This window comes from Lampetra planeri, chromosome 24, assembly GCF_965212315.1.
Source record: "Lampetra planeri chromosome 24, kcLamPlan1.2.h2, whole genome shotgun sequence".
In the NCBI taxonomy this organism is placed as follows: Eukaryota; Metazoa; Chordata; class Hyperoartia; order Petromyzontiformes; family Petromyzontidae; genus Lampetra; species Lampetra planeri.
Genome location: NC_136130.1, coordinates 9,563,637 through 9,577,391, shown reverse-complemented (window position 1 = coordinate 9,577,391; position 13,755 = coordinate 9,563,637). Strand labels below are relative to the sequence as shown.

The following is a 13,755-nucleotide window of genomic DNA, read 5'->3' as shown; positions in this document are numbered from 1 at the left end:
TTAAATGTAACAAAAACATATTTACATTTAGTATATGTTTTGATTATTATTGTGCGTTGGTTAATTCACTGCTGTTTCTTTTATAGGAAGTGATGTTGGGCAGGCACCCGCAGTGAAGACATATTTCATACACGAGGGTGGGGAGGTTTCTTTGTCATGTGATGAATCTGATCCTGGATTTAAGTGGAATGATCATTCACAGCTGGCACGCGCTGTCACTTGGAAATGGAGATCGCATGATGGCACAACAAAGGGTTCTGATCAGAACCTACAAGATCCACCGCAATCGTCTGATTCTAAAGATCAGTTTCCTTTAACATTGTCGACAGTTACATTTTCACGTGGTGGGGTTTACACATGTGAGTTTACTGGCTACTATAGGACAGGCACCCTCATAATGGAACTGGTCACAATGAAAGGTAAGATAATATTCAGTCATAGAAACTAAATATATTTATAAAAATTGTTACGAATTTCTGTTACAAAAATGTATTAACACGTTTCAGGATCCTATGAAAATTAAATGAAGGACAGTACTGTTAATCTTGATTTGAAGCTTTCGTGACTGCAGGAATCCATACTCTTTGGTTCTTTCGGTAAAGTTCACGTAGGTATAAAATAAAATAAATCACGACGTTTCGGGCGCAACACAAGCGTCCGTCATCAGGTGGGACAGCATGGTCTGCTGCTGATGCAGACTGTTTTAAAATGTTTGAAATGGGTGTAGCCCAAGGGTCATAAAGAAGTGGCCGGGGCTAGTGATGTTAATGTGAGAAATCAGCATGTAACTGGGCGCGGAAGTGGCTATGTTAATGTGAGAGATTAGCATGAAATAACAGCTGAAATAGGCAGGTAAAGTCTTAACTGACAGTGATGTTTCCATCCTACCTGCCTGTCAGCTGTTATTTCATGTAAATATTTATTCTTGTTTCGTGTTCTTTAGTTTCATCCAACACATCCGACACCGTAGCAGAAGGAGAGAGCATCAGTCTGACCTGCCAGCTCTCTAACGACTCCTATGCACACATGGTCAGATGGATTCACAATGGGATTGAGATCAGCCATAAAAGCAGCCTCGTGTTGGTGAAAGTGAAGGCTGCTCAGAGTGGGTTGTGGAAGTGTTCCCTGAAAAGGGAGAGTGGAGAGATCTCAGAGGTAGCGTACAATTTGAAGGTGCAGAAAATTGGTAAGTACACATCTCATCATACTTCAGTTCCATCATAAAAACACTGCAATCACATACTGAACATAAATATGATAATTGGTTTTTTACCCTTCTACCTGGCAACAAATCTGACATCTATTTTAACTGCAGGTTTGTTGCCAGATTGAAGGGTAGAAAACCAATAATCATATTTTTTACTGGCAAATGAGGTTCCAATGGTGAACATAAATACTCTGATCAAGTGTGTTATGTTTCATCCTATATATAAAATGCAGTTATTGCCATCATTTTAAATTGAAAATGAAATTAATACATATGAAAGAAGACTCTAGCCCTTTTCTTTATCCACAAGGTAAGGTCTTTATTTCACGGCGCGGGTCCACATCTTCCTTCTCGCTCTCTCTCCCGCAATGCCCCGAACTCCGCTTCCAGCTCCCTCTTTTAACCTCTTCCTGGCTCCGCACCTCGTCGCACTCCGTCTCCACAAATCGTCACCACTCTTACCCTCACCTGGCCTAACCATCCCACCTGACGCTCACCCAACCCTCCAGTTATTTTCCCTTTTGAACGTTCCGGACAATCCCCTTGCTCCCCGTGCCCTCACCAATCAGAGCGTGGAGTGTTTACTCCAGCCTGCTTGATTCCTCCGTCCCAGGGATCGTGTGGGACTCTCACTACACACATAGAACGTAAAGTTAAATTGACTAAAGTAATTTGTGAGCTTAACACAATTTCCATGCTTATACCGTCAGGTGCAAGGTATGTAGCTGTATTGTGACATCCTGCACTTGTTTGTTTGGTAATGAAACCATTGTTTTAACACGATCTGCAGGTGCAGAGCAAAACGTAACCAGGAATTACGCGGCTCAAATTGGTCAAGGAACCACGTTGCCCTGCATGGAGTCTGACCCTGGGTTTGAGTGGAGGAGCTCTTCCACTGAGTCTCGTTCGGTCACCTGGTACTGGAGGCCACGTGGTGACAGCACAGTCCGTACGATACTCGCGGCTCACCCAGCCGGACCTCACGCTGCATTCAGCTCCCACCTCAACTCTCACGTAAACATCTCGTCCTCCGCTTTTGACGACGACGACTTCTCTCTGACCATCTCAGTGGTGAATGAAAGTTCTGCAGGTGTCTACACTTGTCAGATGACAGGATATTATCGGTCAGGGAGTCTGATGTCGGAACTGTTTACAACACAAGGTACAATTCTTTCCTTTTTTATAACCTAAAACACAACACTTGGCATCATGTTGTACGTTCTAAATTATGTCTCTAATTTTTAAAGATAATCTCTTGCTTTCAATCTTAACTTGCAGATCAGGAAAGTGAATTTAAACCTACAGCGTTAGTGATGTCATACTACACAGCTGTGAAACACATTTGAGTAAATGTCACCACACTACTTTACATTTTTTCTCAACAAAACTGTATTTGTTTACTTAAACCCTTTTCTCATCTCTTCGGTTCTTGCAGTATATATATTTTTATTTCGCATCAGTGCCAAAGACATCTTTGTACGTGTCGATTGCTGTTGGAGTGGTGCTGGCTGTGCTGCTGTTTGCGGGAGCTGCTGTTGCTGCTGTGGTGGGCTACAGAAGAAGGAAACTCAATGCAGGTCATTGGCACCACCCAACTCTCTCCAACCAAACAGCATTCCTTACACTGAACCCCATTTTCCCACCACACCTTGTGTAGCTCTTACTCTGGTATAACCACCATTCACTACTTTAGCCCACCGGTGTGTTGAAGAGTGAAACCACAACATTTACAATTTTTGAGTAGGACGTTTCGCTGGTAATTGCATCCAGCATCATCGGGCAATTCAACATCATCGGGCAATTCATGATTACCACTCCAACAGCAATCGACACGTACGAAGATGCCTTTGGCACTGGTGCGAAATAAAAAAATATATATATATATACTGAAGAACCGAAGAGATGAGAAAAGGGTTTAAGTAAACAAATACAGTTTTGTTGTAAAATCATGATTACCCTCGTGAAATTTCTCAGGTGAGCAATTTTTGCAGCTCAACCTGGGAGACTGCACTTATATTACAAGCTGTTGCACAATGTTCCAAGTTAAATTATGGCTATGTTAAAATTACCGTAAATAATTAGTTTGAGAAAATTGTCCACAATACATCTTGTGTATTAGTAATTTATCACGTGTTTACGTCTATGCCATTCATGGAATATTTGTTGTTTTTATTAGCACATTCACTTACTGCACAAGGTTACAATTTTAGAAAGCCATTTAGATTAAAGGTATTAGCATAGCTTGGCATTATTTGATATACCCACGGTGCATTACTAGCCTCACCTCTGCTCAAGCCTGTATATTGTGAATGCTCGACAGTCTGATCCCATTAGGAATTTAAACATCTTAAACATCTGTTACAGGTCCACAACATGGCCAAGGAAACTCCGTTAATCTTCAAGAAATGACTGCAGGGGGTAAGGCATGTGATGGTGTGGGGTTCTCGTGACCTCTGTTTTGGCTGTCCAGGTGTCCCATAGCATTTACAGATATCGAGATTTTGTCCCAGTTTGATATTTTCTGGCGTAGTGCTTCACTCGTGATACGGACAATGGGCAGGGAAACCTCAGTGGTGGGCGGGTTTTCAGCAAAGTGGGCAGGGCCTATGATCAGTTGGCAGGGCCAACGTCAGAACAAGCTATGAAGACACTCGCGGAGCGGGGGCTGATGGAGGGAGGGGCGGTCAGCTCACAATTTATACCCATTTGACCCTCCCAGAAATTTGATGGCTTTGCAGTACGCATCCCATCTGTGGTGCTTGCGAAAAGTTGGAATGTCCTGCACCAGGATGGGAGAAATATAGCCATTGCAAATAACACAGCTCAATGTGAAAGGTTGCATGTGTGCTGCAACAAGGAAGTTTGCCAAAATTCATACTGAAAAGGGAAACGGAATAATTACACGTTATATTTAAATAATCACAAGTGGTGCTCATCCATTAGCTGCAGTGAGATGCAGTCATTTTGGAAAGTGATGACAAGGTCCTCACACAGCTGTGGTGGAGAGAAGGAAATGTATAAAGGATGGAAAGATAGAGGGCCCACAATTTACATCGCTATTTATGGCACTTTTTGGCAGACTAACATCTGGTTCTTGCAGAAACACAGCCACATTTCTCGGCAAAAAGAACCCATTTTGCAGCAACTCATTTGGCAATTGCGAATTGGCTCAGAGCTGGCGTGGTTAGCTTGGGCTTATGACGGAGGCTAGTTCTTGGCAATGTCCAGATGTTTTCCGCTATCCTATTCAGGGAGCAGTGAGAGGGCCAGGCAGCCCATTTAACTCGACATCACGGCTACCCAGAATACAATTTTTTGATAACTCTTCATACAATGAGATTTTTACTCGTCATTATTTTTACGTCTGAAGCGTTTGTTACTAAATATTCATGAATGGGTAACCGTCTATATACCAATTTAAGACTTCTGTTCATCTACAAAAAATTTAACAAATTTAATTTCTCAAAGGTCCTCATAATGATATATATTTAAATCTCCAACTATTATTCACTCAATCACGCTGCCCTCTATGTCTCTGCTATGAAGGAGCGACATTTGCAGAAATGTCGCCTATTATATATACACATACACTACGCACATATATATTCCCCCTCTTTAGGGCAGTGTTATGAGATTAATGCGTTTGAATATAAATATTTGGGCTTGTGTACCACAGCAATGCAGTAATTTTCTTGTTAATTCACGTGAAAGTCTCCCTCCATTCCACAAAAATGTTGATGAAATTTTTACCAGTATGTGGAAGTCTGCTAACGAGTAAAACCAGCCTGTACAGGAATTGGGCACAGAGAGCAAGCAAAAGAGGAAACTACATCATGGGACATTTTTTGCCAGTATCAAAGTATGAAAAAACAAGAATAGGTTTACCCTTTACGGCAATAAAAAAAGGTGTTAAGATGTTCAAAGACCAAATAAGATACCTTCTGCAAGGAATAAAGTCTGTATTAACTACACGTACTTATGGTGAACATGCAAACAAACATGCTCTGATGTGTTATCGCCAGAAAGGGTAAAACATGTTCTTATTTTTTCATATTAAAGAGGAAACAGGTCACCAGAGTACTGTCGTCATAAGGTTGTTGGACTACAAATACACTCTTAACACACACACACAGACGTTGAGAAGTTTAAGCAAATTGTGTATTTGTCAATCTTTAAAAATTGCTTTCAACATTTCCAATGAATTAAACTTCGTAAAATAGTAAACATGATTAAACATGATGAATTCAACTTCGGTTAAACCAAATTAGCAAAATCTGTTAAAACTGCAAATGGATTCCTTGACTCAAACCACATTTTAACTTCATCATTTAATTTTGTTTAACATCATCGGGTTTTTTGTACTTAACAGACAGAACCACGGATGAAAACAGACAGGTAATTCTGCAACATGTGAAACAACTTTCCCCTGTTTATTCTTCAAAGTAATATGTCTTGCCTGCTGTGGATGACTTGGAAGTCCAACTTGGTGTAATCACAATTATGGCCATATTTTAAATCCACTGCTGGATGAATGCCTCCCTACACCTTGGGGGTTGTTTGACCACGTTTCATCACGCTGATCAGTGCGGGTTGTTGAAGGCGGAAGCCAGAACTGGTTCAGATATCCCTCACCACTGTTGTTATGTGTGTCTTGCGTTCAATCTTGATTCGCCAGGTTCATAATAATAATTAGAATTTATAAAGTGCCCCTTACCAATCCTTCTCAAGGTGCGTTGCTATAGCACAACATGTCACCGGCTGCACCACCACTCCACCCCAACACGGTATTGCTGTTATTTGAATACCCGACTGAATATTGAACGATAAATTCAACAATGCGTTGGTCATGTTTCACTAAATACTGCCTTTGGCATACAAGGTTAACGTGAATGCAAACTCACATAAATGCATTTATACATTTAAAGTACTCTACATGTGACGTTGATAAATAGGAATAATTATGCAGTTGTGGGTGGGAGTTCCATAGGCACCTCCGATTAGCAGTTGGCTATCTACGGTGCGAAAGGAGTTCAACATCCATACAAACATACAGTACATAGTGCCCATATCAAGTTGCTAAAGAGGCCCATGACACCATATGGCTTGCCCCCAATTAACAAGTCGGGGGAAATCCCCCCCCCTCCACCTGCCCACTGTTCTCATGCCCACAATAACAGTGGCACCGAATTAGCCGATCTATCTAATCCCTAAAGTAATCGATTGCTCTACTGATTGATAAGCCTTCTCGTTATTATCCGTGTCCTTGTGAACCACGACACCGAGGCGACATTGCGAAAGGCACTCAATAAGTGCACATTTATATTTATTAGAAGTACTAGAGGTTTGACTGCTCGAAAAAAGGTTTGACCTCTGTTGCCACATTTTCCGCTTGACAGAAAGTGACGGAGCGGGGCTTTGTGATGTCACCTGCATCGTCAGACACCTCGTCACAATAAACGCGGCTTGGAGGGGGGATTTTCCCACCTTTGGGAGACACAATGTGGGGCGCAGCAACCTTTTTTTTTACAGGCGCCAAAGTAATCGACCATCAAAAAAGTATTTGTTCATGTTTTAGTCTATTAATCCACTGAAAGTTGTCTCAGCGCTACACGGAATGGTTTCACCATGAATGCTCAGTGCTCTTGTTATCTGTGTGTTCATCAGGCCATTGAGGAGGAAGCGCTCGTATACAGCCAGATCGAGGTTTCACCGGCAAGCAGTGGGTCGCGACCTCAACATAACCAAAATGTCGGAGTCATTTACGCATCTGTAAACGCAGAGGTGATGGCGCATTCTGATTAAAACAATAACAGTAAAACACACGCGCAAGTGTTTTAGCTCTCCAGTGTGCATTTGGGTTGTTCTGGGTGTTGTTCGGCACGATGTACGATGTTTCGCACCGTGTGCTGGGAGCTTCTTCAGCAAGAATTTCCCAGCGTGTGGAGCGAAACGTCGGACATCATGCCATATAACACCGTGGCACAACACAAAAATGCATCGGAGAGCCATGAAGCACAATTGCAAAGAGCTTACACGGTAATGCCATGCAAAGTTCAACAATCATAGCAGCTTTAGTCATCTTAATGACTCCAAACATAGGCCCTTGTGTGAAAGTATCATGATAAAACGTCTTCTACTAAAGTGCTTTATGCTTTCTTGTGATGGATTTGTAAGTGCATTTGTGCATTTACCATTAAGGAAAATATTTTGCAAAATAACTATGCATGACGCTCTGCTTTGTAATTCTGCATTACTTTTTCTTTGCCTGACAACTCAAGCATGAGATGAGATGTTTTTATTATTTAAACTACTAGGTCCGAGTCATTTAAGGAAAGTCACCATTTATATTTTTCATTCATGGTCAAAACCTATTTAACTTTTTGTGTGAATATATATGCAGTACTCTTACTAGAATATTTTGAGTATGACACCACGGCCATTTTATTGGGCGAGTGTAGGCTGGAAGTGGTGTGAGCTCATTGGGGTCACGAAGCTTTTACTTTTCTAATGCCGGTGATGGAGAACCTACCGATTGTGGGCCTTATCCAGTCCTCAACTTAATTCCATACGATCCGTGTCCACAGGGGGCCCACAAACGTTGTTTCCCTAACTGCGAGCATATAAGCTGCACAAATCGGGTACTAAGGGGGTCGAATATTATTGTCCTGGCAACACTGTGTTTTCTAACTTTAACTTTTCTAACTTTAACATGCTAAGTTACATCTGTCGCTGCAAGGGCCTCTTTTCCACTCGGTCAGCGAGCACGTTATTTTTCACATTAGTATTGGATAACAACACGTAAGGAAAACGTTCCTCACCTTAAGTTCATGCCAAGTGCCACCACTGGTATAAGCAATGAGGATTCCGACCCTGATGCCTGCTGTATATTTGGAGTTTGCACGTTCTCCCCATGGTCACGTAGGTCTTTTTCTCCGGGTCCTCCGGTTTTTCCCTCCATGTTTAGAATCATGCGTTTTGACTATTTAGATTATTTTGCTGCTATAAATGTCCAAATGATAAGCCACTTTGTTGAGCTATCATTTGTGGCCAGGTCACTCTTGAACAATAAGTTAATACCTCAGTGGACTTTGTCTGGTAGGATGGAGATGGATTCGTTGTATTTGTATGTGTTTGGGTGAATTATTTACCTTTCTTGTACAGTGCACTCCTATAATATTTTTTGTATTGTTTGTTGTTGTAACGTTCTTACCCCGACTGGACATGTGAAAAAGAGCTTCATAGCTCATCGGATTCCTTCTCCAGTATAAATATTCTGAATATTGTTCCTTGTGACAATGCAAGGCTATCTGGCTTTGTAACGTTGTAGCTCCCATGTAGTTGACAAGTGCTCAGTAATCCTTGTGTATTCTTTTAAGGATCAGCACAACAATAAGGTTGTTTACAGCGCGGTGCAAACCCCAGCAGCTGATAACATGAAGCCCAAAGTCAAGCCGAAGGGAGACGGTGGTGATCCCAATGCAGTCGTTAACAGACCGGTAATACCCACACATGCAATTACAGAGTAGCAAACATATACTGTACTAGCTTTACTACCCGGGACTTGGATTCACCTTTGTCTCCCTAGTGGCGATGTTCACACACCACACCAGTTACTCGTTTGAGGCTGAGTCGACCTAGGGGAGGCCCAGGACCAGTTCAAATAATCGTCACCGGTGGTGGCCGTGAGCGGAAATCGAACTCGGGTCGCCGGGTTCGTAGCGCAGCGCGCTAACTACTATACTACAACACTACAATGCGTTACGCTTCCACATATGCGGGTCACATGACAGATTTGACGTCACAGCTCACTTTCCGTGCAAAAAATATATGCATTATTGAGCTCCCCCCCCCCCACCCCCCCCCCCAAAAGTGTATTTTTAAATAATTTCTGCATGTCGAAAAGTACGCTAAACATTTTGAACAGACACACATATACAACTTTGCCCTTTATATATATGGAGATATCTCGGCCTTTAAAATGGTCTCCCAACTAAATAGGAGATTTTCAAGCACGCAATATTTTACTCAGATTTGTTGATGTTAATGCAAGGGGGGTAACCTCTTATGCCAGTGGTGCGGAAACTACAGATTGTGGGAATCCTTGTGTATTATTTTCAGGAACATGACAACAGTGAGGTTGTTTACAGCATGGTGCAAGTTCCAGCAGCTGGCAACATGAAGCCAAAGCCAAAGCCTAAACCAAAGAGAGACGGTGGTGATCCCAATGCAGTCGTTAACAGATCGGTAATACCCACACATGCAATTACAGAGTATTAAACATTTACTGTATATCTCGGCTTTTAAAAGGGTTTCTAAACTAAATATGAGATTTTCAAGCACGCGATATTTTACTCAGATTTGTTTGTTGATGTCTCGGCCTCGCTGTGCGCTGCGTTGCACCGCTATCCGAGTAGTTAACCTCGCATCAAATAAACCTTCAAAGCCAGGGTGAACATCCGACTCCAAACGTAATTTATTGAATTGAACGAGGTAAAACTGATGGAAAAACACAGCACAGATACAGCATCTGTTAATACTTGGAAATATCAATACAATGAATGAACACTACAGCATCATAACATTGTCTTAGATAACCTGAAACTCAACAGTTGATCCTGGATGGACCAGGCACCCACATTAGTACTGAACAGCTATACAAGAGTATAAGCTACTGTGTTAATTAAGGGCACATCGTGTATTCATCATACTACAACCTAAATGTACAGCACTAAACATAACACTGAATTGTGGACGAAATATTTCGTCATCCTTGCTCTCAAGATCGCAATGTGGTTACATGGGTACGAATCTGACTCGACTTATTCAATTACAAATAACATTCACAATAAGGCAAGTTACAGGCTTCGTTGTTAACTAGGCCTCATTTTATCATAACAATTTAACAGCATTATAAAGGCATTTACAGCATTATTACGGTCATTTTAACATTATAACAGCATTCCCAATATTATAAGAACATAAACGAACTTACAGACAATGCTTCTTCAAGTGCCACAATGTACAGTTACAGTTGTTTTCACTGGGACGCGATGTGTGCCGCCATTTTGAATTCTGTGTAATGGCGGACGCCAGCCTCGTGGTTGAAAGACTTTCAAATCGTAACTTGCTGTTCACGTGACCAAACTCAACCTCAAGACAGGAAATTCCTGTCTACTCACACCCCCACTCCTGCCGTGGAATAAAACACCTGCCGTGAGGCCGAACAATTGATGTTAACGTAATGCCAGTGCCACCTACACATTGTGGGAATCCTCGTGTATGATTTTCAGGAACATGACAACAATGAGGTTGTTTACAGCATGGTGCAAGCTCCAGCAGCTGGCAACATAAAGCCAAAGCTTATACCTAAACCAAAGAGAGACGGTGGTGATCCCAATGCAGTCGTTAACAGACCGGTAATACCCACACGTACAACTACACAGTAACAAATGCATACATCTTGGCCCTCAAAAGGTCTCTTCAAGTCCACGACATTTAGTTGCATTCGGTTGTGTTTGTTGATATTAAAGTAGAGCCATCCTCTTATGCCAGAGGATGGGAACCTACAGATTGTGGGAAGAATCCGGCCCCAATGCCATGCCATGCCATACGACCCTGGTCACATGAGACGCATCATTGAAAAAAGGCCCACAAATTATATATATGTACATCAGTGCAAGCATATTAGCCACAATAATTGGGTGCTAGCAGGAAATATTAATGTCCTAGCAATACCGTTTCTGGTTTTAATGCACTCAGTCACATATATGACGTCAGGGTCTCTTTAAACTTAATTGGGACACATTTTTTGCCCTTATTACTGGATTATGACAAAATATCTATGTGGTCCCACAAAGGGATTTAAAGCCATATTCCACCTTCCTTAAGGAAAATATTCGCTACCTCTGGCTTATGCCTAGTGCCACCGCTGGTGTAAGCCATGATGATCTCTGCAGTGTTTCTTCTGAGAGTACATGGCTACCTGACTTTGTAACATTTGCAAAGATGACAAGTGCTTAGTAATCATTGTGTGTTATTTTAAGGAACTTGACAAGAATGAGGCCGTTTACAGCATGGTGCAAGCTCCAGTGGCTGGAAACATGAATCCGAATGCAGTCGTTAACAGACCGGTAATATCCACACATACTACACAGCAATAAATATATACATTCAGACCTTTAAAAGGTCTCCAAACAAAACCTGCAATTTAAAAGCATGTGAAATTTGGATAGTTATTTCCAAAAAAGAAATGTCATTGTGATCTCTGTATTGGCATCAATGTCGAGATATCCTCCATTTACTGTAAGAGTTGAGGTTGCAATTTGTGAATCATAGTATTTTTGGCCACGTATTTAATTAATAGTGTAAGCTGTGTTTTTTTTGCTCTTTGTACCAGAAGCCAGAAGAAAACCAAGTTTTGTACAGCCTTCTTTCAACTCCCAACACAAGCAAGCCAGCACTAAAGCCCAAACCAAACAAGGAAGTTGAGGCCCTCTATACCGTGGTTGCAAAAAAAAATAGACATGTTTTCAAAAACTCCGCAAAAACGGTGCAATTTTGAGAAACTGCTTATTTGTCCTCAATGGCATTGTACCGTTATTTTTTTTTATCTTAACCCAAACCATTTGTTACATTTACGAAGCGTATTTTCATAATGATTTACTTGTATGCTAATTGGTTTATATTTCTTTCTTTTGTAGAATAACATTGCTTGAATTTCTAATTTTAAGTTTTAATTTAGAACTGTACTGTAGTTTATCTATGCATTGTGGTCAGCCCACACATTGTTTCGCAAGTTCTGTTTTTCACGGTTTAAACGTATTGCTATATTTTGTAAATATCGGCTTCCTTTAAAAAAAAAACATTTTTTGCAAATAATGTGTGTGTGGGGCTGTCCTATACCAGTTTAAAGTTTTATTCAAATACTTTAAAATTTGCAGCTCTGAACATGGTAGTGAAATTACGACAGCATTTATCCAGTACTTTCTAATGTCACTGCAGTGATGTCACTAGAGTGCTCGTTAATGTATCTGCTCTTTTTCATCTTCAACAAAGCCTTAAACTTGTATCAGACGGCCCAGGTCAAAGAGTCTTGAGAATGATTAAAACATAATATCTGTTTTTGTTTTATAAGAAGTATAACTGAAAAAATAATGCTCATAAAAATGTCGCTTCACTCTTAACTCTGAATCCAAAATATTTAACCTAACATGGTTATCCATGAGTATTTTAAACTTTAATGAAAGTGCCTTTTTTTGCAGGTAAAAAAGCTTTTATAGATATGTTTTTGAACAGTTGTGTTTTTTAAGATTGTGTTTTCAATGGTGGTTTTCATGATTTAACTTGCACCTCCACCCATAAGGCATTAAGTCAAAAGTTTAACATTGCCTGGTGTTGAATAATAGCAGGTGTCCTTCAGGGTAAATCTACCAAATTCCTCGGATACTCTTATCAGTGATCTGGCAGCCCCCACCTCCATATTTCTACAACTTACAGGCCCTGCCTACTCCACTGGCCAACCACACTCACCACGTACTCGGGTAGCAAGGGAATTTAAACAGGGATAAAAAGCTAAAATGTCCCAAAGACTTTAGGCTGTTGAGGTAGCCGTTCTCAAACCGTGACTCTTCCCGCAATTTCATGACTTTTTAAAAACTTTATATTAACTTGAAATGTCAAAAACATATTTAATAATTCAATCCTTATTTGATAGAATACTGTAAATAAAATCCTCAGTTTATTTTTCCATCTCTGCGTCCTTGAAACCCCTTGTAAAGGATGTTGCAGTTTTGTAAGAAATTCAAAAAGCCCAATGATATTGACAATTAACAACATTGGCAAAAAAAAAATCGATTTGCCTCTTTGTTGATGCGGTTTGGTGTGCGTGCTAAAAGAGAAGAGGAAATAAAAACTGTTCAGTGATATTGCGAAATATGCACTTGGGGGTGTTTTATTAAAATTTCCAAACAAGAAGTAAAATAAAAAAAACAAGAAGTATGAGGATTAACTGTGCCGATTGGAATCCACATGTCATTGTCTACATTTACGAACATGTGCGATGGGAATACACTCACTACAGTAGATGCATTGTTTAACAGTTTCTATTACTTATAAATGGTGGGATAAAATCCATCATGCGTAGCTTATTTTAGCAATTGAAAGGCTTAGAGGATTTCATTTGAATTTGAGCTATGTATTATAATAATTATATGACGAATCATTTTAATACCTTCTTCCGAAAGAACGTGCAACAATGTATAGGAGGAAGGTAATAGGGTTTTAATTTAAAAGAACCCGATGCAGTAAGTGACTTAATCTATCCAATCACACGATTGCGCCTGCTGTGAAGCTGCCCATATGACCAAATCACTCGGAAATCCGTCTCTCATCCGGTCAGATATGGGAAGCTAAGCGGGGCTGAGCCTGTGTAGTGCTTGGATGGGGCAACGTGAATAGTAGAGAACAGATGCTGTAGGCTGCTTCGGGGCTGCTCGTCAGAAGAGGGCAGTGAAACCAAGTCCATTGCACTTGACAGTACTGTGCCGTCA

At 40.8% G+C, this 13,755-nt stretch overlaps 1 protein-coding gene across 6 annotated transcripts; it reads left to right on the top strand.

Annotated features, from left to right (window-relative positions):
• Positions 1 to 63: 63 nt before the first annotated feature.
• On the top strand, positions 64 to 13,139 carry LOC144726733 (uncharacterized). 6 transcript variants are annotated; one of them, XM_078605581.1, is made up of 12 exons: positions 65 to 419; positions 944 to 1,186; positions 1,998 to 2,369; positions 2,668 to 2,784; positions 3,572 to 3,625; positions 5,577 to 5,602; positions 6,872 to 6,988; positions 8,590 to 8,703; positions 9,326 to 9,451; positions 10,498 to 10,623; positions 11,251 to 11,337; positions 11,604 to 13,139. In XM_078605581.1, the coding sequence occupies exons 1-12, from the start codon at positions 398 to 400 to the stop codon at positions 11,766 to 11,768; spliced, it is 1,569 nt and encodes a 522-aa protein (XP_078461707.1). In that variant the 5' UTR covers positions 65 to 397; the 3' UTR covers positions 11,769 to 13,139. The 6 variants fall into 6 exon arrangements, with proteins under 6 accessions (XP_078461709.1, XP_078461707.1, XP_078461706.1 ...); XM_078605580.1 differs by having other exon boundaries at positions 8,584 to 8,703; positions 11,607 to 13,139; XM_078605578.1 differs by having other exon boundaries at positions 8,584 to 8,703.
• The last annotated feature ends 616 nt before the right edge of the window (positions 13,140 to 13,755 follow it).